General features: G+C 56.9%; 1 protein-coding gene across 1 annotated transcript; it reads right to left on the reverse strand.

Moving 5' to 3' along the window:
• On the reverse strand, positions 1-24,436 carry DNMT1 (DNA methyltransferase 1). Its single transcript, XM_082077155.1, has 34 exons — positions 24,257-24,436; positions 21,437-21,479; positions 20,841-20,948; positions 19,626-19,881; positions 17,961-18,033; positions 17,464-17,554; positions 17,327-17,367; positions 17,180-17,231; positions 16,225-16,308; positions 16,029-16,138; positions 15,828-15,946; positions 15,026-15,118; positions 14,681-14,832; positions 13,281-13,468; positions 12,263-12,452; positions 12,009-12,106; positions 11,773-11,920; positions 11,554-11,669; positions 10,498-10,699; positions 10,291-10,424; positions 10,040-10,213; positions 9,356-9,577; positions 8,855-9,047; positions 7,689-7,779; positions 6,617-6,751; positions 5,227-5,509; positions 4,999-5,140; positions 3,897-4,063; positions 3,645-3,822; positions 3,209-3,404; positions 2,972-3,135; positions 2,183-2,299; positions 1,256-1,346; positions 1-333 (listed from the first exon to the last, which is right to left on the reverse strand). The coding sequence occupies exons 1-34, from the start codon at positions 24,316-24,318 to the stop codon at positions 290-292; spliced, it is 4,557 nt and encodes a 1,518-aa protein (XP_081933281.1). The 5' UTR covers positions 24,319-24,436; the 3' UTR covers positions 1-289.
• Between the last annotated feature and the right edge of the window lie 1,288 nt (positions 24,437-25,724).

Consider the following 25,724-nt stretch of genomic DNA (forward strand, 5'->3'; position numbering starts at 1 on the left):
TTATAATTTATAGGAGAGATTTATTTGAAGAAATATTACAACATATAAAAACTACATAAAGTATCAATTCCCACTTGTACAAAGCGGCCGATTATTTTCAATACAATGCGGCGTAAAAACGGGGCGGGGCCTGGAGCCCGGGGGGTCCCAGAGGCCTCGGCCCAGGGCGGGTGATGGAGTTTGACCAGCACAGACAGCGGCGGGGGGACGGACACGAAATCAAACCAAACAAACCAAAAGAAGGGGTTCAAATAAAGGGGTGCGTGTTGGCGGGAGCAGAGGCTGCGCGTCAGTCGGTCTCCATGGTCTCCATCTTCTCCGGGGCGCTGGGCTCTGTGGGGACATGGGGGGGTGACACCGTTGTACCCCCCCCATGGGCCCTGGGACCCCCAGACAGGGCAATACCATCAAATTATCAAGCTAAGAGTCTTAAAATTATGTTTTAGTGCTTTAAAAGGAGCATTTAAATGTTTAAAATGAGCACCGGGGACCCCCAGACAGGGCAACACCATCAAATCATCAAGCTAAGACTCTGAAAATTATGTTTTAGTGCTTTAAAAGGAGCATTTAAATGTTTAAAATGAGCACCAGGGACCCCCAGATGGGGCAACACCATCAAATCATCAAGCTAAGAGTCTTAAAATTATGTTTTAGTGCTTTAAAAGGAGCATTTAAATGTTTAAAATGAGCACCGGGTACCCCCAGACGGGGCAACACCATCAAATCATCGAGCTAAGACTCTTAAAATTATGTTTTAGTGCTTTAAAAGGAGCGTTTAAATGTTTAAAATCAGCACCGGGAACCCCCAGACGGGGCAACACCATCAAATCATCGAGCTAAGACTCTGAAAATTATGTTTTAGTGCTTTAAAAGGAGCATTTAAATGTTTAAAATGAGCACCGGGGTGTCCCTTCATATTATATTGACAGCAATATTACATATCCATTGCAATTCTTGACAATCATTCTAATCATTTTAATTAAGCAATGCTAACTAACAACCCCTTGTTTCTCATTTAATTCTTTTAAAACAGGTAACTGAGAAGATCTTGTAAATCTACGTCAATTTTAAGAGAGGGGTGACTACTAAGTACAAAGATTCTACAGCTATAAGGTTGGTTGATGTTTAAAGGTTCCTGCCTTAATGTTCTACTAAACGATGAGTTCTATAATTCGTTAAAACAGACTAATAATTAGAGATAGAGGATCGAGGGCTGAGCGCGGACGGTGTTTCACCCCCCCGGCGCGGCACCTACCCGCCATGTCATCCTTCAGCTTCGCCAACACGCACCATTTGATCTCCAGCCCGATGGCTTTGGCTAGAGGAGGAGGCACCGCGTTACCGACCTGCACGGAACCACAGAGCGGCGGTTGAGGGACCTCAGAGCTCAGCCAGTGCAGCCCCCTGAGCGGGAGCACCCACGTTACACAGGAACGTGTCCCTGTCCTTGAGCTGAGGGGCCACAGCTGGACACACTATTCCAGATGTGACACACTATTCCAGGTGTGGCCTCCCCAGGGCAGAGCAGAGGGGCAGGAGAACCTCTCTGACCTACTGACCCCCCCCTTCTAACCCCCCCAGGTCCCATTGGCTTCCTGGCCACAAGGGCCCAGTGCTGGCTCAGCCCACAGCACCCGCTGTTCCCAGCTGGTCTCCCATCCAAGCGCTGACCGGGCCCGACCCTGCTTAGCTTCCCACATCAGACGGGATGGGGCGTTCTCAGGATGCTATGGCTGTATATATTATATATATGGATATATATATGTTCCCCAAGTATATCCTGATAGTATCTGAACTAAAGGACAACATAAAGGGCCAGGAGAACCTCTCTGACCTACTGACCACCCCCTTCTAATCCCCCCCAGGTCCCATTGGTCTCCCATCCAAGCACTGAGCGGGCCTGACCCTGCTTAGCTTCCCAGATCAGACGACATTGGGCATTCTCAGGGTGCTATGGCTCTATATATTATATATATATGTATATATATATGTTCTCCAAGTATATCCTGGCAGTATCTGAACTAAACCCTTTTCTCATGCTCATCCTGCTGTCCCCAGGCCCCTTTTCACCGCTCTCCAACAGCTTGTTCCCAACTTACACCGGAACCTGGGGGTGTTAACACCAGGTTAACGCCGCGTCCCGTGGGTGCCGGTTTGGCGCCAGCAAACGGCCGTCGCTCACCTGTCTGTGCTTGTCGAGGATGTTCCCGAAGAGGCGATAGGTGTCGGGGAAGCCCTGCGAGCGGGCGCACTCCCTCACGCTCACCACCCGGTGCTGCTCCGGGTGCAGCACCCGACCCTGCGGCAACGAGGAAACCCAACGCGCTCGGAACCGCGGCCGCCGTTCGGCAACACCCGCCCCGTTCCCGGAGCGGGGGCTGGATCCGGCAGCACGCACCAATTTGGTGGCACGGAGGGATTTGGTGACACGGAGGGATTTGGTGGCATGGACCAATTTCGTGGCATAGGATTTGGTGGCATGGAGGGATTTGGTGACATAGGATTTGGTGGCATGGAGGGATTTGGCAGCATGGAAGGATTTGGTGGCACAGACCGAGTTGGTGGCACAGAGTGATTTGGTGGCATAGGATTCGGTGGCATGGAGGGATTTGGTGGCACGGAGGGATTTGGTGGCATAGGATTTGGTGACACGGAGGGATTTGGTGGCATGGACTGAGTTGGTGACATGGAGGGATTTGGTGGCATAGGATTTGGTGACACGGAGAGATTTGGTGGCATGGACCGAGTTGGTGACACAGAGTGATTTGGTGGCATAGGATTCGGTGGCACGGAGGGATTTGGCGGCATGGAGAGATTTGGCGGCATGGACCGATTTGGTGGCATGGACCGATTTGGTGGCACGGACCGATTTGGCGGCACGGAGAGATTTAGTGGCACAGGATTTGGCGGCACGGAAGGATTTGGCGGCACGGACCGATTTGGCGGCACGGACCGATTTGGCGGCACCCACCTGCTTGCCCATGGGCTCGGGGTTGGTGACGGTGGTGCTGAAGAAGCCGTCCCACTCCAGCCGCCCATAGAGCCCGGCCCAGTGGTTGTGCCGGTTGCCGGTGTGCGGCAAGCACCACGGGATGAGCGTGTTGAACTGCCGGTCGGCGGGGTCGCAGGGTTTCCCTGTGGAGACATGGAGGGTGAGGAGCGGGGACGGAAAAGCACCCGCGGTGGTTTTTGGGGAGCCGGCACCCACCTTCGGCGCAGCAGCAGACCCCCCGCAGCGCTCCGGAGCTGCTGCGGCCGTTCTTCTTCTCGTGGTGCGTGTAGCGCAGCTTGCGGGTGGTCGTGCCGTCCGACAGCCGCACCTCGATGTTGGGCAGGTCGCGCCAATCGGAACCGGGCGCCAAGGGGATGTGTCTCATCCGGGCGGCCACCAGGGCGCTCATGTCCTGCCAACCACGAGCCCGTTGTCACCGCGGGGGGACACGGGGGACACGGGCCACCCCGAGAGCCCCCGTCACCCCACCCGGGAAGGCTGGGGGAGAGGGACACGTCTCAGCAGCTCCATCACCTTTGGGAGGGCTTGGGGATCATCCCTCTCACCCCACCTCACATCCAACCTGCCCTCGACCCCCGTCTCAGCTTGGTTCTCAGTTTGGGGGGGTCCGAGCGCACCCCGACATCCGCACCTTGCAGATATGGTCCCTGAGGATGGGCTGATACTGGGAGCCCCGGATCTGCCGCTGGAACCACGACTGGGGCTCCCCGTTGTAGGAGATCTCCAAGGCGGAGGCGCCGTTCCTGATCTCCGGCAGGTCGGACATGGTGTCGCGCACCGTGATGGTGCGGAAGGGGCCGGAATACGTCCTGGGAGGAACACGGGGAGGCGTGAGACCCGAACGGCGGCCCCGCGCGGCGCCGGCGCGGCTCCGAGCGCTCACCGCGTGATGTTGCTGACGAACTTCTTGTCGTCCACCACGACGCTGAGCTGGCAGGCGCGGGGCGCGAAGACGTGGAGCGGCTCCGGGAACATGGGCAGCTTCTCGCCGGGCGCCGCGGCCAGGACGATGGCGCGGCGGCGCGTCTGGGCCACGCCGTACTGGCCAGCCTGGGGGAAGGGACGGCTCCCGGCGTCACCGCGGCTTCCCCGACCAGTTTGTGTCCGCAAAGAGCTCAGAATGTCCCCCCAAACCAAACCAAATCAAACCAAACCAAACTAAATCAAACCAAATCAAACCAAACCAAATGTCCCCCCAGACCAAACCAAACCAAATGTCCTCCCAAACCAAACCAAACTAAACCAAACCAAATCAAACCAAACCAAATGTCCCCACAGACCAAACCAAACTAAACCAAACCAAACTAAACCAAACCAAACCAAACGTCCCCCCAAACCAAACCAAACTAAACCAATCTAAACCAAACTAAACCAATCTAAACCAAACTAAACCAAACCAAACGTCCCAAACTAAACCAAACCAAACATCCCCCCAGACCAAACCAAACCAAACGTCCCCCCAAACCAAACCAAACTAAACCAAACCAAACCAAATCAAACCAAACCAAACCAAACCAAACCAAACCAAACCAAATCAAACCAAACCAAATCAAACCAAACCAAATCAAACCAAACCAAATCAAACCAAACCAAACCAAACCAAATCAAACCAAACCAAATCAAACCAAATCAAACCAAACCAAACGTCCCCCCAAACCAAACCAAACGTCCCCCAAACCAAACCAAACGTCCCCCAAACCAAACCAACGTCCCCCCAAACCAAACCAAACTAAACCAAACCAAATCAAACCAAACCAAATCAAACCAAACTAAACCAAATGTCCCCCCAAACCAAACCAAATGTCCCCCAAGACCAAACCAAACCAAACATCCCCCCAAACCAAACCAAACATCCCCCAAACCAAACCAAATTAAACCAAACGTCCCCCAAACCAAACCAAACGTCCCCCCAAACCAAACCAAACCAAACCAAACCAAGGAGCAACGTAGCCAAGCGCTATGCCGTTTTGGTTTGAATTGCCCACCTGCAGCACCCCGAAGGTGCACTGGTAACCCATGCGGACGAGGCAGCGCAGGGTGAGCTTTAGCACCATGGAACGCTTGAAGGACACGAAGTTCCTGACGTTCTCCAGGAGGAAGAACCGCGGTCTGTAGTAGTCGCAGTAGCTGCGAGGAGGAAAAGGAACGAGGCCAGAGCGATATAGAAAACGGGGGGTCACATTAAGCCCCCCAACAGCTCCTCAGCAGCTCACCTGAGGAAGGAGACGACCAGGGAGTTCTTGAACTTGGAGTAGGTGCGGGAGTTGAAGCGGTTCATGCCGCTGAAGCCCTGGCACGGGGGGCCCCCGCACAGCATCTCCACGTCGCCTTTTTGGGGCAGTTTCTGGCCCAGCGAGTTGGTCTTCTCGCCGGACATGACCAGCTTGAGCAGCACGTTGCAGTCCTCCGTGAACACCGTGGTGCTGGGGTTGTTGAGGCGGAACGCCTGCGCCGCCGGCTCCCACATCTCGATGGCCCAGAGCGTCTCCGACACGCCTGGGAACAACCGTATAGAGCCATAGAGTTATAGAATTGGAATATTAGGGATTGGGAGGGAACACCCTTATAGAGCCATAGAATCAGAATATTAGGGATTGGAAGGGAACACCCTTATAGAGCCTATAGAGTTATAGAATCAGAATATTAGGGATTGGAAGGGAACAATCGTATAGAGCCATAGAGTTATAGAATATCAGGGATTGGAAGGGAACACCCTTATAGAGCCATAGAGTTATAGAATTGGAATATTAGGGATTGGAAGGGAACAACCGTATAGAGCCATAGAATCAGAATACTAGGGATTGGAAGGGAACACCCTTATAGAGCCATAGAGTTATAGAATTGGAATATTAGGGATTGGGAGGGTACACCCTTATAGAGCCAGAGAATCAGAATATTAGGGATTGGAAGTGAACAACCGTATAGAGTTATAGAATAAGAGAATATTAGGGTTTGGGAGGGTACACCCTTATAGAGCCAGAGAATCAGAATATTAGGGACTGAAGGGAACACCCATATAGAGCCACAGAGTTATAGAATAAGAGAATATTGGGGATTGGGAGGGAAAACCCTTATAGAGCCATAGAGTTATAGAGCCACAGAATATTAGGAATTGGAAGGGAACAACCGTATAGAGCTATAGAGTTATAGAATCAGAATATTAGGGATTGGAAGGGAACACCATATAGAGCCATAGAGTTGTAGAATAAGAGAATATTATGGATTGGAAGGGAACAACCGTATAGAGCCATAGAGTTATAGAATAGAGAATATTAGGGATTGGGAGGGAACACCCTTATACAGCCGTAGAATCAGAATATTAGGGATTGGAAGGGAACACCCTTATAGAGCCATAGAGCTATAGAATATTAGGGATTGGAAGGGAACACCCTTATAGAGCCATAGAGCTATAGAATATTAGGGATTGGAAGGGAACAACCGTATAGAGCCATAGAGTTATAGAATAAGAGAACATTGGGGATCCCCATGAATGTCACCCCTCAGTCTCCTCTCGTCCAGCTCCAGAGCCCCAGCTCTTTACCCCTTTCCCCACAGGGCAGATGCCGCCCCGGCGCTGGCACCGGAGGCCGCGGCGCCGCTCACCCGCCTGGTGGAAGCCCTCGGACAGCCCCCCGCAGCCCGAGAACACGTCCAGGGTGCGCAGCTTGGGCAGCTTCAGCTCGGCCGGCTCCTGCTCGCTCTGCTCGCAGCTCCACGCCGCCTTCCCTTTGCCTTTGCCTGCGAACGGAACCATCGACACGCACGCTCGGTTCCTCCTCCACGCGCTTACGACGCAAATTCTCCTCCCCCGCGGTTGTAACATCAGCTTCCAGCACCTTCCTGCTCCTTTTCCACCCCCATTACCAGGATACACCGTTGAATTTGGAAGGGAAACGGTGCTGGGGATCCCAAGGGAACCCCTATAGAGCCATGGAGTTATAGAATATCGGGGATTGGAAGGGAACACCCATATAGAGCCATAGAACTATAGAATCAGAATATTAGGGATTGGGAGGGAACACCCTCATAGAGCCATGGAGTCATAGAATAAGAGAATATTAGGGATTGGAAGGGAACACCCTTATAGAGCCATAGAGTTATAGAATAAGAGAATATTAGGGATTGGAAGGGAACAACTGTATAGAGCCATAGAGTCATAGAATAAGAGAATATTAGGGATTGGAAGGGAACACCCTTATAGAGCCATAGAATCAGAATATTAGGGATTGGAAGGGAACACCCTTATAGAGCCATAGAGTTATAGAATAAGAGAATATTAGGGATTGGAAGGGAACAACTGTATAGAGCCATAGAGCCATAGAATAAGAGAATATTAGGGATTGGCGCCGATTGAAAGGGAACACCCATTCCCGTTTCCATCCAAGCACCCATGGGTGCTGCAGTTTTCGGGGTCTGATGGGCGCAGTGATAACTCGCATTGGGTACGGAGCCCAACGCGAGGGTTGGCAACCAAAAATCTTTGCAATGTCTCCAGGCCCAGGTGCTTTGGCTACAAGGTTGTGTTTTGAAGAGCTTTACAGCCGAGGCAGAGCCGCATCCTGTCGGAGCGGGAGCGGAGAACAGAGACACCGCGGTAGATCTTATCTCCGTTATCTCTGCTCGGCAGCGCGAACCGGTTCACCCAGCCGAGCCCCCTGCGCGCCGACACACTCACCTTTCCCCTTCCCCTTCCCCTTCCCTTTATTGCCCGAGCTCCGAGCGTGGTTGGGAGGATCCTCAAAGCTCTTGGTTTTGGCGTTATAAGCCTGGGGAGGAATCACAGAATGTCAGGGGTTGAGGGACCTCAAAGCTCATCCAGCGCAACCCCCGGAGCAGGAACACCCGGCTGAGGGGACACAGGAACGTGTCCTTGAGCTGAGGGGCCACAACTGGACACACTATTCCAGATGTGACACGCTATTCCAGATGTGACACACTATTCCAGATGTGACACAATATTCCAGGTGTGGCCTCCCCAGGGCAGAGCAGAGGGGCAGGAGAACCCCTCTGACCTACTGACCCCCCCTTCTAACCCCCCCAGGTCCCATTGGCTTCCTGGCCACAAGGGCCCAGTGCTGGCTCAGCCACAGCACCCGCTGTTCCCAGCTGGTCTCCCATCCAAGCACTGACCGGGCCCGACCCTGCTTAGCTTCCCACATCAGACGGGATGGGGCGTTCTCAGGGTGCTATGGCTGTATATATTATATATATGTATATATATATATGTTCCCCAAATATATCCTGATAGTATCTGAACTAAAGGGCAGAGCAGAGGGGCGGGAGAACCTCTCTGACCTACCGACCACCCCCTTCTAACCCCCCCAGGTCCCATTGGCTTCCTGGCCACAAGGGCCCAGTGCTGGCTCATGGTCTCCCTGCTGTCCCCAGGCCCCCCAGCTCCCTTTCCCCTACGCTGCTCTCCAACAGCTCATTCCCCAACTCACACTGGACCCTGGGCTGTTCCTGCCCAGATCAACACTCTACACTTGTTCTATTTCATTGAATTTCTCCTCCCCAGCCTGTCCAGGTCTCTGATGGCAGCACAGCTCCCAGTGTCCCCACTGCTCCAGCTTGGTGTCACCAGCAAACTGGGTGACACTCACTCTATTCCCTCATCCAAATAATTGATGAATATATTGAATAATATAGACCCCTGGGGCACTGCGCTGGATCCAGGCCCCAACTGGCCTCTGCCCCATTGCCCACGACTCTCTGGCTCCTTCCCTTCAGCCACAGCAACAACTCACGACACTTTGAATACCAAGAGCTCTTCCAGCTCCGAAACACCCGCGGTACCCCCAGCACCCCAAAGAGACACAGACCCAGACCCATCGCCCTCACCTCCAAGAAGTAGAAGCGGTCGAGCCCGCCGGCGGAATAATCCTGGATGCTCTGGGTCAGGTCCTCGCCGTACACCACGGTGCAGCGGCCCTGCACGGCGCGGAAATCCACCGTGGCCTCCTCGTCGCTCCAGTACAGCAGGTTGATGTCGGCGTGGTAGCTGGCTTTCACCGATTTGTGTGTGTTTTCGGGTCTGCGGGGGGGAAAAGCATCCAAAATGTGAATGAAGGACGAGTTTTTGGCAAGGTGCTCACCAAGCATCTATCTCCCCAAAGAGAGGAGGGTTGGTTTCCCCCAGTGCAAAGCACCAAAGGGATTTGTTTCATAGCAAAGAGCATTTCAGGGAGGTTTTAAGAGGAGGGAGAATTGGCACCGGAGCTGGTCAATGGATTTAAAGGCAGAGAGATGTCCAGTGGGAGCGTCAGCGCCTTCCCCTCCCTCGACGCCTCCGCAAGCGCGAGATTTGGGTAGAAAAACGCAGCTCTAGGGATGGCAACTGACCTATAGAACTTGCAGATGCGCAGCTTGATGTCGGCCTCGTTGGGCTTCCCGTTGCTGCGGATGTTGCAGAAGATCTCCTTGATGCGGCCCACGCGATACGGGTCGGGGGCGTCCAGGTTGCTGCCCTTGATGTACTCGGAGTACTTGCGGTAATGCTCCGGGTACAGCTCCTCGTCCACCGCCTCCTTTTTGGGGCGCTTGGCGGGGCTGGCGGGTTTCATGCTGGGGAGAAGGGGAAGGAAGGTGTTAGGGGATCCCTATTGCCCCCCAAAAACACCCCAAGCAGCACTGTGTCCTTCTCCACAACACATAACCAAGGGGTTTGGTTGCAAAGCGAGACGCCAACACCCCAACCTATTCACCGAGAGATTTGCCATTTCTCCCGTAATTAAAGGCTCTTGTTTCGCCTTTTCCATCTATCCAGCCTCACTCTTTTGAAGGAAAAATAGGATTAAATCCGTGAAAACACAGCAGCTCAACAGCCAAGACTCTCTGAGCAGAGAGAGCCGCTCGGTTTAATAACAGCAGGTGAAATTGGGGTTGGAGGCGCCTTCATTTCTAAGCTAAACTTTGGGGAATGAGGGTGATGAGTGGGATTCACCCCCCGGAGATCCCGGCTCCTGCACCCAAAGCTCAACCCAAGGAGCATCCTGGACGCGTTTCCAGCATCCCGCAAGCACCAACCTGAAGGAAAAGGCGTCGGGGAGGAGGTAGACGCCGTCGCCCACGCGGTACTGCACCCCGTTCTTGGTGGCCACGCCGTAGAACATCTTCCCATCCCCTTCCTCCAGGGGTTCGGCCACTTTGGGGATCTCCTTCTGCCGCACCTCGTCCAGGCGCGTGCAGCTCATGCAGAACCTGGGGGGACATTGGGGCGCTGCCGAGGCCGCTCGCGGCGCCGTTTCGGGGAGCGGGGCCGCCCCGCGCACACTCACTTGTATTTATTGTCCTCCGCCGGCTGCGTTTTGGGGGGCGATTCGAAGCGGGCGTATTCCTGGTCGTACCACATCTGGTAAAAATAAGTCCTCCCGTCGTCTTCCACCATCTTGATCTCCATATCCAGCCCGCCCTGCCAGGAGAGAGCGCGTTGGCTGGGAGCGGCGCCGGAGCCGCGCCGGGGGGGTCGCGGGGCCGGCACCCACCTCCATGGACCAGTTGTCCGAGGGAGCCTTGTAGATGACCTTGACTTTGCCGTGGATGTAGGAGAGCTGCATGTCCTCGCACTCGTCCACCAGGAACAGCTCCAGAGGGTCGGACGTGGCTCCCAGGACGGTGTCGGAGCCGGGGCAGAACCAGTGAGCGTGGAACATCTGCCCGCTGCTGTCCTCCCACATGGCCGTGACCCTGCGGGGGGACGCGCGGTTACAGGGCGGCGGGAAAGGGCTGAGAGGCGTGGAATCGCAGAATCGCAGCGTGTCAGGGGTTGGAAGGGGCCACACTATTCCAGATGTGACACACTATTCCAGATGTGACACACTATTCCAGGTGTGGCCTCCCAGGGCAGAGCAGAGGGGCAGGAGAACCTCTCTGACCTACTGACCCCCCCTTCTAATCCCCCCCAGGTCCCATTGGCTTCCTGGCCACAAGGGCCCAGTGCTGGCTCAGCCACAGCACCCGCTGTTCCCAGCTGGTCTCCCATCCAAGCACTGACCGGGCCCGACCCTGCTTAGCTTCCCACATCAGACGGGATGGGGCGTTCTCAGGGTGCTATGGCTGTATAGATTATATATATGTATATACATATGTTCCCCAAGTATATCCTGATAGTATCTGAACTAAAGGGCAGAGCAGAGGGGCAGGAGAACCTCTCTGACCTACGACCACCCCCTTCTAATCCCCCCCAGGTCCCACTGGTCTCCCATCCAAGCACTGACCGGGCCCGACCCCGCTTAGCTTCCCAGATCAGACGAGATGGGGCGTTCTCAGGGTGCTATGGCTGTATATATTATATACATGTATATATATATGTTCCCCAAGTATATCCTGATAGTATCTGAACTAAAGGGCAGAGCAGAGGGTCAGAAGAACCTCTCTGACCTACCGACCACCCCCTTCTAACCCCCCCAGGTCCCATTGGCTTCCTGGCCACAAGGGCCCAGTGCTGTCCTCCAACAGCAGCACAGCCAACTAATTAGCGTTCTTTAATTAGGAACACCAGCTGTCCGCACCAACATCCCCCCCAGCCCCGCGGCACCGACCTGGCGAGGTAGAGGGGTTTGGTGGGATCGTCGGGGCTGACGGAGACACAATCTCCCACCTCCAGCGTCTCCGAGTCGATGCAGACCCTCTGGTAATAATCCTTCTTCCCATCGCTCTGCAGAAGCGGAGGGGACGGTTACACCCCCCCATTGGTGCACAACGCAGCCCCCGCACCCCCCCCAGGTGAGAGGGGCAGCGGCTTCGCGCCCCAAACGCACCTTGATGGGTTCCCCCACCCAGGAGATGCGACTCTTGTTCTGCTTCTTCTTCCTCCCCTGCAGCATCTTCTTGGGCGACGGCATCTCGGGGATGTTGTCGTCAACCTCCTCATCCTCATCGGCTTCCCGGACGGCCAAGTTGGGACACCTGGGGACACGGGGACAGTGGCTGCAGCGGGAGGCGGCGCGGGGAGCGTGTCCCCTCTCTCCAGGGGGGAGTTTTGGGGGGGACGCACCTCCTCTGCAAACACGCCTGTTTACTCCGCCCGCTGCCCCCGAATTTCACCATGTTCTGGCAGGCTTTGCACTTCCCGCACTCGGGCTGCTGGCAAACCTGGAATGGGGACAAAGGGACACGCTGAGCACGGCCAAACAACCCCGGGTAGGAGCCACAGGGACCGCAGTGGCCTCCCCGTCCCCACGGGAGCGAGCCCAGAAAGGGCCACTCACAGATAGAGGGGACAGAGGGGACAGCGGGGCTTCCCGTTACCTCGCAGACGCCGCAGCGCCGGCGCTTCATGGCGTTCTCCTTGTCGTCTTCCCTCTCGTCTTTCTCGATCTGCTCCGAGAAGAAGGTGTCGAAGATGTGGTACACCAGTTTGGTGGTGGTGGCTTTGGTGGGCCCCTTGTCCTTGTCTATTCTGGTGGGGTGCCGGATGGCTTGGCGCCTGACGGCTCGCCTGCGACCAACGGGAGAGGGGACCCTGTGCCTCGGATCCACGGAGCTACAGCCCCAACACACAGCCCAGCACCCCAGGGGGGTCCCCACGGCTCATCCGGAGCACCCCAAAAACCACCTCGAAGGGACAACGAGCAAAGCCGGGCTCTGGAGACCCAGCTTTCCCCAATTTGGGGAGGATTTCTGCTCGCACGTCCTGGTTTTGTTCAAAACAAGTTTGTCTCGTAGCGAATTTGTCAGCTAAAGTGCTTTCCTGAAAGCCACATACGTGTTTTGGTAGCCATAGCAATGGATCGCGAGGTCACCGATAAGGATGGATGCACGTCCCGCGAGACCAAAGGCTGACAACGGAATATACCATCCCATTCACGTAAATATTTCATAGAGAAGTGGGAGATCACGAGGATCTCGTCACTTTTCCCTATGGCCGAAATTAGGAGAGGACCCTGCGAGTCGTCCCTGCGAACTGAGGCCAAGTGAGAGACTGAATCCAGCTCCGCTTGGCTGCAGAGTCCAGTCCGGGACTTGGGGTGCCTGCCCTGCAGCTGCCAGGACTTTCGATATCAGTTTTGTGTATTTTAGTGTTATTTTCTCTATTTTTATCAGTAAAACATGTTTAATTTTTTCAACTCTGTCCTTCTTCCCCTCCCAATCGCCTGTAATTAGTGGGAAATGGGAAGAGGGGGTTAATGAAACATCCATCAGCCCGCAATCAAACCGCAACAGCCGCCGAGCGCAACCTTCCCATCAACCGGGAACAACCTAAATGCTCTTCCTGGAAGGAAAATGATGGGTGATTGACCCCCAAAAAGGGCGACACGGGGCTCACCTCTTCCCCAGGGTGACGCCGGCCAGTTTGATCAGATCCCGCATGCAGGGGGTGATGAGGACGGGGGGCTCGTCGCTGTCGCCGGCCTCATCGTAGCTCTCCACCTGCTCCACCACGAACTGCGCGTGCCGCAGCAGCGAGTCCTCCGTGAAGCGGTTGAAGTTGAGCCCAGCGGGGGGAACCGTGGTCTGCGAGGAGTTTCAGGGGGGTCACAACCCTGAAACGCTCCCCGCGTCCCCATTAAAACGACGTTACGCCTGCAATACCTCATTATTGATACACGAGGTGGACACACGGGGTGGATACACGGGCAGTTTATCTGCCAACCCCGGGAGAGAAGTGACAATGGGGTGGTACAGACAACCGGCTGCGGACACCGACACTTCGTCTTCCCAAAGAATTGCGAATGATATTTAAGATAGAGCCAATTAACAGTGAAGACCTCGTGGCCTAATTAGGATGATATCTTTCTCTCTGATATCTTAATCATATCTACTTCGTTTTCCTTCTCTTTTTCTTCTTGAACACAAAGGTAACACCACAGTAAGTCCTGCTGCTGAAGTCTTGGTTTGCATTATAGTGACTAATTTTAGAAGAGCTTTTGCAGTCAATGTTTGATGAGTTTGGGGATATTACACTTTCGGCAAGTCACTAATTGCTCTAATTTGTCTCTCACCGCGTGCTTTTAGTAAATTCACCATTGAATCGGAGCCCTGGAGCCATCGGAGTGAACTCAGGGTGTGTGTCGCGCTCAGAGAGACCCGTCCCTAATCCCACCCGCTGGGACGGGCCGGGGGGGCCCAAACAACCCCCCCATCCCACCGACCCCCCTGGCTCACCTCAATGTGTTGAGCAGGTCTTAATCCCACCCACTGGGATGGACCGGGGGTGCCCAAACAACCCCCCCATCCCACCGACCCCCCTGGCTCATCTCAATGTGTTGAGCAGGTCCTAATCCCACCCGCTGGGCCAGGACGGGGGTCCCCAAAGGACCCCCCCGGCTCACCTCGATCTTGTTGAGCAGGTCCTAATCCCACCCACTGGGCCAGGATGGGGGTCCCCAGACAAGCCCCCCGGCTCACCTCGATGCGTTGAGCAGGTCCTAATCCCACCCGCTGGCACAGGATGGGGGTCCCCAAACGACCCCCCCCGGCTCACCTCGATCTTGTTGAGCAGGTCCTAATCCCACCCGCTGGCACAGGATGGGGGTCCCCAAACGACCCCCCCGGCTCACCTTGACGTGTTGAGCAGGTCCTAATCCCACCCGCTGGGATGGACCGGGGTGTCCAAACAACCCCCCCATCCCACCGACACCCCCGGCTCACCTCGATGTGTTGAGCAGGTCCTAATCCCACCCGCTGGGATGGACCAGGGGTGTCCAAACGACCCCCCCGGCTCACCTCGATCTTGTTGAGCAGGTCCTCGTAGCTGACGTCGCGGTTGTTCTGCAGGAACTCCACCACGATCTTGCTCATGTAGATCTTCTCCTGCATGAGGGCGAAGATGGGCGCGTACTCCTCGCTGGGCTCCATCAGGATGTAATCCGCGAAGGCTGCGGGGGGTTGAACAGGGAACTGAGCGCTATTGAAGAACCAGGCAGTTGAACCCCCCCATATCACCCTTATTCCCCCAACACAGATGGTACCGGACGCTCCTCCACCACCTTTTTAACACAAACCCACCCAATTTTTGGAGCAAGAGTGCGAGAGTCGCTCTGAAGATGGAGCCCATCCTGGCTCACCCACCCGTGCTGAAGCCGATCAGCGCTTTCTCGCCCCCGTCGAAGCCCGTGATCCACCAGGCGTTGATGGGCCCCAATTTCTTGGCTCTCACCCCACCTGAAAGCGAGAAAACACCCATTTCAGTCTTTGGCGCCCCCCGAAATACAAAAATCAAGCAGTTATGGGTGACAAAGCGCCACCCGGATCTGATTCTGCATGTGGCGTTGAGCTGAAATTGAAGGTGACAAATGTTTAAGGTGACAAATGTTTCAGGTGACAAACGTTTCGGGTGACAAACGTTTCGGGTGACAAACGTTTAAGGAGAAAAATGTTTAAGGTAAAAAATGTTTTGGGTGACAAACGTTTCGGGTGACAAACGTTTTCAGGTGAAAAATGTTTAAGGTGAAAAACGTTTAAGGTGACAAATGTTTCGGGTGACATAAACATATGTCACCTGAAATGTTTTTCACCCGAAACGTTTGTCACCTTATGTTTAAGGTGACAAACATTTCAGGTGACAAATGTTTCAGGAGAAAATTGTTTAAGGTGACAAACATTTCAGGTGAAAAAAGTTTAAGGTGACAAACGTTTAAGGTAAAAAATGTTTCAGGTGACAAACATTTAAGGTGAAAAACGTTTCAGGTGACAAACGTCTCAGGTGACAAACGTTTCAGGAGAAAAATGTTTAAGGTGACAAACAATTAAGGTGAAAAATTTTTCAGGTGACAAACATTTCAGGTGACAATGTCTCAGGTGACTAATGTTTAAGGTGACAAACGTTTCAGGTGACAAACGCTTCAGGTGACAACGGAGGCGTCCGACTCACCGTCCAGACACGGGTTGTCGTCGTAGATGGGCTTGACGGCGCCGCTGAAGTACAGCTCGATGTTCCTCTCGATCAGCCCGGTGTCAAAGGGACACAAGTGACCCCGCTTGTCGTAGACGCTGCCGGGGGACAGACGTGGGGTTGGGGGCGTCGGTCTGTGGGGTGTGCGCCTCCCGTGGGGTTGTGCACCCCGCGTCTCACCTGAAAGAGGTGACTTTGTGCTGCGGAAGGTCCTCGTAGCTCTCGAACCCGTCCTCGTTGGCGTCGAACAGGGACAAGCGCTCGTCCGTCAGCATTTCGGGTTCCTCCAGCTGCGCCGGGGACGGAGAAGGATTAACGAGCCTTCCGGCTAACGAAACGTCCCCCGCGCCCGCAGAAGGAACGTTAAATCCCTTACGGCGTCGCCGGGGTCCCCTTGGAAGAACTTGAGGTCGGGATCGTCGAGGTATTGCCTGCAGTCCATGCACTTGGGAGGGGTGGTCTGCGAGAGAGGGGACACGGCGTCGGCGCGGAGCTCCTCCCCCAAAATAAGAAGCTAAACAGTGTCAGTTTTTCATTCTAGGGGAGATTTCTGAAAGGTCGGGTAGTTTCTGAAGTAGAATGCAGTAGGGCATGAACAATACAGTTCAAAAGATCTACAATCATCGACAGGGGTTGAGTTTACACAATATTTGCAGTATTAGACTCTATATAAGCAAGAGGCGTTCTCATAAAATCAGCAGGCGTCTAAATCTAGAGAGTTCTTATGAAATAAAAAGACAGGATTTAGATTTATAGCCTCAGTCTTTCTTCATACGGGAGATGCTCCACTCCCTTCATCATCTTCATTGCCCTGCGCTGGACTCTCTCAACGGTTCCCTGTCCTTGAACTGAGGGGCCACAACTGGACACACTATTCCAGATGTGACACACTATTCCAGATGTGACACACTATTCCTCCAATCCTCGGGCACCTCTCCCATTGCCCAAAGACGATGGAGAGCGGTCCAGCAATGACCTCAGCCACCTCAGCACCCAAGGGTGCATCCCATCCAGACCCATGGATTTAGGGATGTCCAGATTGCCCAACTGCTCCCTAACCCAGTCCCGCCAACTAAAGCAAAGTCCTCCATTGACCTGGCTTCATCTGGGGTATCTCTGTGATACTCTTAAGTGTATCTCGATGATACTCTTAAGATTAAGTGAGAAGAATGTGGACTGAAGCAACCGAGAAAGCAGCCCAAGGTCATCCAGGCTGTGCTGCTCCCGCCTTGATTGGAAACGGCTTTATCGTCCCCGTATGGAGGATCTAAGCGCTCTTTTTTAAACCAAACAAGCCCCCAAAAGGCCAAGACGGAGGGAAAGGAACTTACTTTAGCAAGCGCCGTAGTTTTAACCTGAGTGATTTCATCTTTAAGCTCCAACCTGCGCAGAAGACACCACAAAGGGATGAAGAGCGGCACGACGCCGTCGTTCCCCAGCGAAACGGCACCGGGGCGGCAGCGCTACGTCCTCCTTACCCTTCTTTGGCTTCCATTTTCAACCTCTTCTCGTCTTGTTCCTTGCGGGAGGATTAAAAGGCGTTAAGGGGGAGTCGGAGGGCACGACGCCCCCCAGGACAAGATAAAGTTGGGCACCAAATGGCGCCGGTACCCACCTTCTCCTCCAGCTCCTCTTCCTCCTTCTCCACGCTCATGGTTTCCTGCTTCACGTCGCCGTTCGCCTCCTCCGATTTCCGCTTGTTGGACCTGCGGGTTTGCCAACGCAACGGCTCAACCCCAGAGGAGCCATTTCCCTTGTCCCCAAATGATTTTGGTTGGAAAACACCCTTGAGGTCACCAAATCCAACCGCGAACCCAACGCATTGCTAAGGTGTCGCCGGCACGCAATCGCTTCACCGGATCGTTAATAAAGACGCTAAACCGGTCCCAGTATGAGCGGCCAACTGGATTTCCCTCCGCTCGCCACAATTCTTTGGGTCCAGCGCATGTTTTACCCGGCATGGAGGCTTTTTGTGGCATCACCGGGTCCCCGAGGTGCTGGGACCCCCATTTTGGGGATGGGAGAGGGGGGAAGAAGAGGGTGACCCCGTCCCCGCGGTCACCGCGTCCCCGTGGTCACCGCGTCCCCGCGGTCACCGCGTCCCGCACTGACCTCTTGGAGAACAGGCTGAGGATGGTCGGCTGGCGGCCGGAGCTCCGTGTCACCCGCGAGCGCCCGGGGGACTCTGCCAATTAACACAGCAAAGGGTCGTGTTAACGAGGGGGACACCTCCTCGAACACCCCGCGGGGCTGGGACCACCGGGGTGACAGCAGCGGGGTGACAACAACGGGGTGACAACAACCTCCTCGAACACCCCACGGGGCTGGGGCCACCAGGGTGACACCAATGGGGTGACAACAACGGGGTGACAACAACCTCCTCGAACACCCCGCGGGGCTGGGGCCACCGGGGTGACACCAATGGGGTGACACCAATGGGGTGACAACAACCTCCTCGAACACCCCGCGGGGCTGGGGCCACCAGGGTGACACCAATGGGGTGACAACAATGGGGTGACAACAACGGGGTGACAACAACGGGGTGACAACAACCTCCTCGAACACCTCGCAGGGCTGGGACCACCGGGGTGACACCAATGGGGTGACACCAATGGGGTGACAACAACCTCCTCGAACACCCAGCGGGGCTGGGACCACCAGGGTGAGAACAACGGGGTGAAAGCAGCGGGTGACACCATCGGGGTGACAGCAACGGGGTGACACCGTTGGGGTGACGGCAAGGGGGTGACACCAACCCCATCCCTGCACCCCAGCAAGGTCACCCCAACCCCCCACCGGGGGCTGATCTCTGCTCTCAGTCCCCTGGATTTGATATTGAATTATTTGCTGTTATATGTATCATTATTCTATTTCCTTTCCTATTATTATTTTAGGTAGATATCAAACTGGTTTATCTCATCTTGTGTTATTTGGTTATAGAACCAGTTTGAGTTTGTGTGACTATTTTTCTATTATTATTTTACTTATACACTTACTTTTCTATTATTATTTTACTTATACACTTACTTTTCTATTATTTTACTTATATAATTATTTTACTATTATTTACTTATACAATTATTTTACTATTATTTTACTTATACGATTATTTTATTATTATTTTACTTATACGATTATTTTATTATTATTTTACTTATACGATTATCTTTCTATTATTTTACTTATACAATTATCTTTCTATTATTTTACTTATACGATTATCTTTCTATTATTTTACTTATATGATTATCTTCCTATTATTTTACTTATACGATTATTTTACTATTATTTTACTTATATGATTATTTTATTATTATTTTACTTATACGATTATCTTTCTATTATTTTACTTATACGATTATCTTTCTATTATTTTACTTATACGATTATCTTTCTATTATTTTACTTATATGATTATCTTCCTATTATTTTACTTATACGACTATCTTTCTATTATTTTACCTATACAACTATTTTTCTATTATTTTACCTCTACAATTATTTTATTATATTATCTCATTTACTTACACGCTTGTTATTTCTTTCCCATCTAGTTATTTTATATACGCGATTATTCTATTTCCTTACCATATTATTACCTACCAACGCAATTATTTTATATCATTACATTCCTCCTTCCACAATGACTTTTTTATATTATTATTTTATCTATCACATAATTATTTTATTCCTTTTTATATCAATATTTCCTTCTAGAACCACTTCCCCCACGAACCAACCGACTCTCTAATGGGGGAGGGAAGGAGCGAGCGTTACTTTTGCCGTCGCCGTTGGAGCGGCTCCTGCGGGGCTTGCGCGCCGGCGCCGCGGCCGCCGAGGACGAGGAGGACGAGCCGGCCGCGTCCTCCCCGTCGCCGCCGCCGTCCTCGTCCCCATCGCCGCCCGCCCGCTCCGAGTCGTCGTCGCTGCCGTAGGCGCCGTTCTTGGAGCAGCCGTTGGCCGCCGGCGCCGCCCCGTTGGCCGCCGACAGCTCCTGGCGCAGCAGGGCCTTGACCTTGGCCAGGTAGCGCTCCTGGGGGGGACACGGGGGTGTCAGAGCTGAGGGGTGGGGGCTTAATCATATAGAACAAGCGTAGAGTGTTGTAACTGGGCAGGACAACCCCAGGTGCCAGTGTAGGGTGGGAACGAGCTGTTGGGGAGCAGTGAAAAGGGAGCTGGGGGTCCTGGGGACAGCAGGATGAGCATGAAAAAGGGTTTAGTTCAGATACTGTCAGGATATACTTGGGGAACATATATATATATAATATATACAGCCATAGCACCCTGAGAACGCCCCATCCCGTCTGATGTGGGAAGCTAAGCAGGGTCGGGCCCGGTCAGTGCTTGGATGGGAGACCATTGGTACCTTGGAAGGGATTAGAAGTGGGGTGGTCAATAGGTCAGAGGGGTTCTCCTGCCCCTCTGCTCTGCCCTTTAGTTCAGATATTATCAGGATATACTTGGGGAACATATATATATACATATATATATATATATATATATATATAATATATACAGCCACAGCACCCTGAGAACGACCCATCTCATCTGATGTGGGAAGCTAAGCAGGGTCGGGCCCGGTCAGTGCTTGGATGGGAGACCAGCTGGGAACAGCGGGTGCTGTGGGCTGAGCCAGCACTGGGCCCTTGTGGCCAGGAAGCCAATGGGACCTGGGGGGCATTAGAGGGGGGGGTCAGTAGGTCAGAGAGGTTCTCCTGCCCCTCTGCTCTACCCTGGGGAGGCCACACCTGGAAGAGTGTGTCACATCTGGAATAGTGTGTCACATCTGGAATAGTGTGTCCAGTTGTGGCCCCTCAGTTCCAGGACAGGGACACGTTCCTGTGTCACCTCAGCCGGGTGTTCCTGCTCCGGGGGGTTGCACTGGATGAGCTTTGAGGTCCCTCCAACCCCTGACATTGTGATTCTGTGAACCCCCCCGGCGCCACTGGGATCCGGTGGGGACCAAGAGCCCCGAACCCCCGCGGGTCTCACCTCCGACAGCTCCTCGCAGCGCAGTTTGGCTTCCAGCTCGCTCAGCTGGTTCTGCACGTCGGCCTGCAGGAAGCCATGGATGAGGCTCAGCTTCTCCCGGACACACTCCTGCGGGGACACGGGGACACTGAGGGGACATCGGGACACCGAGGGGACATGGGGACATGATGCCATGGGGATGCTGAGCCCAACCACCCGGTGCTCCCGCTCGTCCTGCCGGACGGTGATGGAGGTTTGGATGTGACAAAGGGACACGGCGCCTGCGCCCCCAGCACTCGCGGCTTTTCCTCCCCAGGGGACGGTCACCGCGCCGGTCCCGCTGGCCACAGCGCTGGTGGCACAAGCCAAGATGCCGGTGGCCTCTTGGCCACCTCCTGGTTGCTGTTCAACACCCCCAGGTCCTTTTCCAGCCTGGGGACATGGGACAACGCTCCTCCCCGAGCATGGAGCGTTCGAGGGGTCGTTGTGACCCAAACGAGCCGTGTGGCAGCGCCGAGGAACCGCGGCGCCGGTGTCACATCCCGGAGCTCCGCCGACCCCACGGCGGCGCCGGCGCCATCCAAACCGGCTGGAAACGCGGCTCCCGGCGCGCTCACCTTCTCACTCCGGGCATCCTCGTCCCTCTCCAAGTCCTGCAGCCTGCAAAGAGAAGAGCGTTGGGGACCAGAGCCACGGGGGGGACACCGTGGGGCCCCAAAATCACCGCGGCGGCGCCAGAAATGGCACCCGGCGCCGGCCGCAAGGATGGAGCGAACACCCTCGGTACGAGGGGGACGCTCGGTGCCCGCGCCGGGGACGGCAAAGGGACGGCAAAGGGACGGCAAAGGGACGGCAAAGGGACACGGGTGCCCCAGGGTGCAATGTGGGGGTCGCTGCCCCCCGGCGCGGCGATGGCACAAAAACCCACGGGGGAGAAGCCACGTGTCGCCTTCCCACGGCGCCGGCGGCACAAAGCGGCGCCGGAGCGTGGGGGGAAGCGGCCGGCGCGGTGCCGGGGGGGGGCAGCCAGCCCCCAGCCGCACAGCGAGGGCCAAACCCCATCGCCTGGGGGGGCTCAGTGTGACCCCCCCACCCAAACAGGGAGCCCAAGCGCCAAAGTGGGGCCATGTGGCCGCCCCCCCGGGGACGCTTCCGCCTGCCGTACGGGGGACGGGACGTCTGCGGTGCCACCGGTACCGGCGGCTCTCCCGGCGCTGCCGGCTCACCGGGGCTCCTGCCGGAAAGGAAGGAGATGGAGGGGCGGGGGGGGGTCCCCATCGCCACCCACCACCCCCAAAAAAAATACCAATAAAGCCGGCGGGCGATATGGCACCTGGGTTTGAGGACGGCCATGCCGGCGGCGCTCCGGCAAACGCCAACGGCGGGACGGGGAAAGGTCGGGGCGCGCCGAGGCCGTGCCGCGCGCCCGCCGCACCGGAAGAGGGGCCGCCGAAGCGGGGAACGGCTGCGGCGGGGGCCGGCGAGCGCCGTGACCCCCCCCAAACTGCTTCCCGCCGGCCGGGGGATGCCGGGAGGAGAGCGGAAGGGACAATAGCCGGGCGGCGGGGAACACGGCGCAGGAAACGCCGAACCGTGCCGGGGAGGGGGCGCCGGGACGGTGCCGGATGGCTCAGAACCGCCCCCCCATCCCCGCTGCGCCCCACTTTGGTTCATCACCCCCCCGCCACAATGGATTTCTGGGTCCCACACCCTATGGAAAGGTGGGGGGCGCCCACGGACCCCCCGACGCCAAGTGGGGACAAAGCCACGCGGGGGCAAGGCCCCGGTGTCCCCAGCGCCACGTGGGGATGGAGCGCCCCGATGGGACCCCCCCGCAAGACTGGGGCCCCCCCACAAGTGGGGGACAGGGCTGGCCCATAGGTGGGGGGACGGGGGGGCTGAGCACCCGTGGGGGTCAGTGACAGTGGGGGGGGTTAGGGCGCTGCTGGGGGGGTCTAAGCAATGGGTGGGGGACCAGGACACTGCATGGGGGGGGGTCAATGCAGTGTGGGGGTCAGTGCAGTGCATGGGGGGTCAGTGCAGTGCTGGGGGGGTCTATGCAATGGAGAGGGGACCAGGACACTGCATGGGGGGGGTTAATGCAGTGTGGGGGTCAGTGCAGTGCATGGGGGGGTCACTGCAGTGCTGGGGGGTCTATGCAATGGATAGAGGACAAGGACGCTGCATGGGGGGGTCAATGCAGTGTTGGGGGGTCAGTGCAGTGCGGGGGGGTCTATGCAACGGATAGAGGACCAGGACACTGCATGGGGGGGGTCAATGCAGTGCAAGGTCTGTGCAGTGCATGGGGGGGTCAGGGCCATGCAGTGTATGGGGGGCAGTGCACTGCAAACCAGGGGGGGGAGAGGTGTCCACACACTGCAAGGGCTGCAACACCGGGGGGGACACTGCAGTGCAATAAAGGGGGGGGCTGTCAGTGCAGCGCAGCAGCGGGGCGATGCACTGCAACGCTGGGGTGTCAGTGCAGTGCTGGGGGGCTGTCAATGCACTCCCAGGGCGGGGGGGGGCAGTGCAATGCAGTGCAGTGCTGGGGAGGCTGTCAGTGCTGGCCCAGGGTGGGGGGGGGCAGGGCAGTGCAGTGCAGTCTGGGGGTGCGCAGTGCACTGCCAGGGGGCTGTCAGTGCACTCCCGGGGGGGGTCAATGCAATGCAGTGTAGTGCTGGGGGGCTGTCAGTGCAGTCCTGGGCGGGGGGGGCGTCATTGCAATGCAGTGCTGGGGGGCTGTCAGTGCAGTCCTGGGGGGTCAGTGCAGTTCTGGGGGGGTCAGTGCAGTGCAGTCCTGGGGGGCTGTCAATGCATTCCCGGGGGGGGGTCAGTGCAATGCAGTGCAGTGCTGGAGGGGGGCTGTCAGTGCAGTCCTGGGGGGGTCAGTGCAATGCAGTGCACTGTCGGGGGGGGGGGCTGTCAGTGCAGTTCCGGGGGTGTGCAGCGCACTGCCAGGGGGGCTGTCAGTGCAGAACCGGGGGGGTCAGTGCAGAACCGGGGGGGTCAGTGCAGTGCCGGGGGGGTCATTGCAATGCAGTGCAGTCCCGGGGGTGTGCAGCGCACTGCCAGGGGGGCTGTCAGTGCAGTGCCGGGGGGGTCATTGCAATGCAGTGCACTCCCGGGGGTGCGCAGCGCACTGCCGGGGGGGCTGTCAGTGCAGAACCGGGGGGGTCAGTGCAGAACCGGGGGGGTCAGTGCAGTGTCGGGGGGGTCAGTGCAGAACCGGGGGGGTCAGTGCAGTGTCGGGGGGGGTCACTGCAATGCAGTGCAGTCCCGGGGGTGCGCAGCGCGCTGCCGGGGGGGCTGTCAGTGAGCCCCAGGGGTGTCAGCGCGGTGCCCGGGCTCCGGGCCGGGCCGTGCAGCGCAGTAACGGCCCCGCCGGGCCCGGGCGGGGCGGGCCGTGGCGGGCCCGGGCCGGGGGGCCGGGGACTCACCGTCGGCGCAGCTCGGCGGGCAGCGGGGCCGGGGGGGGCAGCGGGGCGGCCCGGGCCGGCATCGGGGCGGCGGCGGGAGCGGCGGGACCGGGCGGCGGATTCGCGCGGAAACCAGCGGCGGGGGCGGGGCGGCGCCGGGCGAGACCATGGCGGCGGGGGGGGGTGGGGGGGCGAGGAGGAGGGCGGGAAAGACCATTCCGTGTGGTTGGGGGGGACAGACCATTCCGGACTGGGGGGAGGAAGGCACTCACGGGGAAGGGAAAACGGGGGGACCCCCCCCGACCCCCGCACCGGGCCGAGGGGGGGCTGCGGGCCCGGCCGGCGGGGCGGTACCTGTGCGGGGGCGGCCGGAGCGGGGCGGCCCGGGGAGAGCGGCCCGGAGGGGCCGGGCCGGGCCGGGCCGGGCGGGCGGGGCCGCCTCAGGGGGGACCGTACCACTGCGGGACGGGGAGGGGGGGGGACGGCGGGACCGTACCACTGAGGCACCGGGGGATGTAGCACTAAGGGGCTGGGGAGGGGACACAGGGGCCGTACCATGGCGAAGGCTGGGGTGGGGGGGGTGGGGGGGACACGACCTATAACACTGCAGGGGACTGGGGAGCGTGGGCTGTACCACTGTGGGGACGAGGGGGACACAGGTCATACCACGGCATGGATGGCGGGACGGGCTGTACCATGACAGCGACAGGGGGGGACGGGCTGTACCACTGGCCGGGTGTAGCCCCAAGGCTGCTCTGTGCCTCCCAATGACCCCAAACTGGGACAATAGTGCAACAGGGACCCCCCAACCCCCAAAACCCCATATCCCAGCCCCCCACGCCTTGGTGAGGAGGCCCCGAGACCACTGAGGCTGAAGGAGCCCACGCCAATGAGCCTGACCCCCCTTTTAGTGGCCCCAAAGCCGCCAATGGCCCCCCCGGGTGCCGATGAATCACCCGCAGCCCTTCCCGTTCCCGCGGGGTTCCCCGTCCATCCCCATCCCGTGGATCCCCATCACCACCCGGTGCTGCCATCGCCATCCCGTGGATCCCCATCACCACCCGGTGCTGCCATCACCACCCGGGGGGGTCCATTGGGGTCCCCCTATGGTGACATGGCGAAACACCGGAGTTTCCAACGTGGGGGCCCCATGGGGGCGGCCAAAACCCCGCGGGTCATCAATGGGGCGCCAAGATGGGGACCCGTCCCAACGGTGGCGTTGGGGCGGGGGGAGGAAACGAACCCCCCTCCTCGTTTCCTCTGCACCCCCCAAGGGAGGAAACGGGGCCAAATTGGGGCACGAAACCTTTGGGTGCGGGGGGGGGGGAGGACACACAAAACAAGGGGTTGGGGAGCGGGGACAAGGGGCTGTGGGGGGGGGACACGCGTGGCCCCCACTTCCCCTTCTCCGAAAAGCCGCCGCCGTGGGGAAGCGGCTGCGGTTGAGCCGAGGAAGCTCCAGCGCCGGTGTCACAAAGGGAGGCGGCAA

This window comes from Streptopelia decaocto (genome assembly GCF_964273445.1).
Source record: "Streptopelia decaocto genome assembly, contig: HAP1_SCAFFOLD_591, whole genome shotgun sequence".
NCBI lineage: Eukaryota > Metazoa > Chordata > Aves > Columbiformes > Columbidae > Streptopelia > Streptopelia decaocto.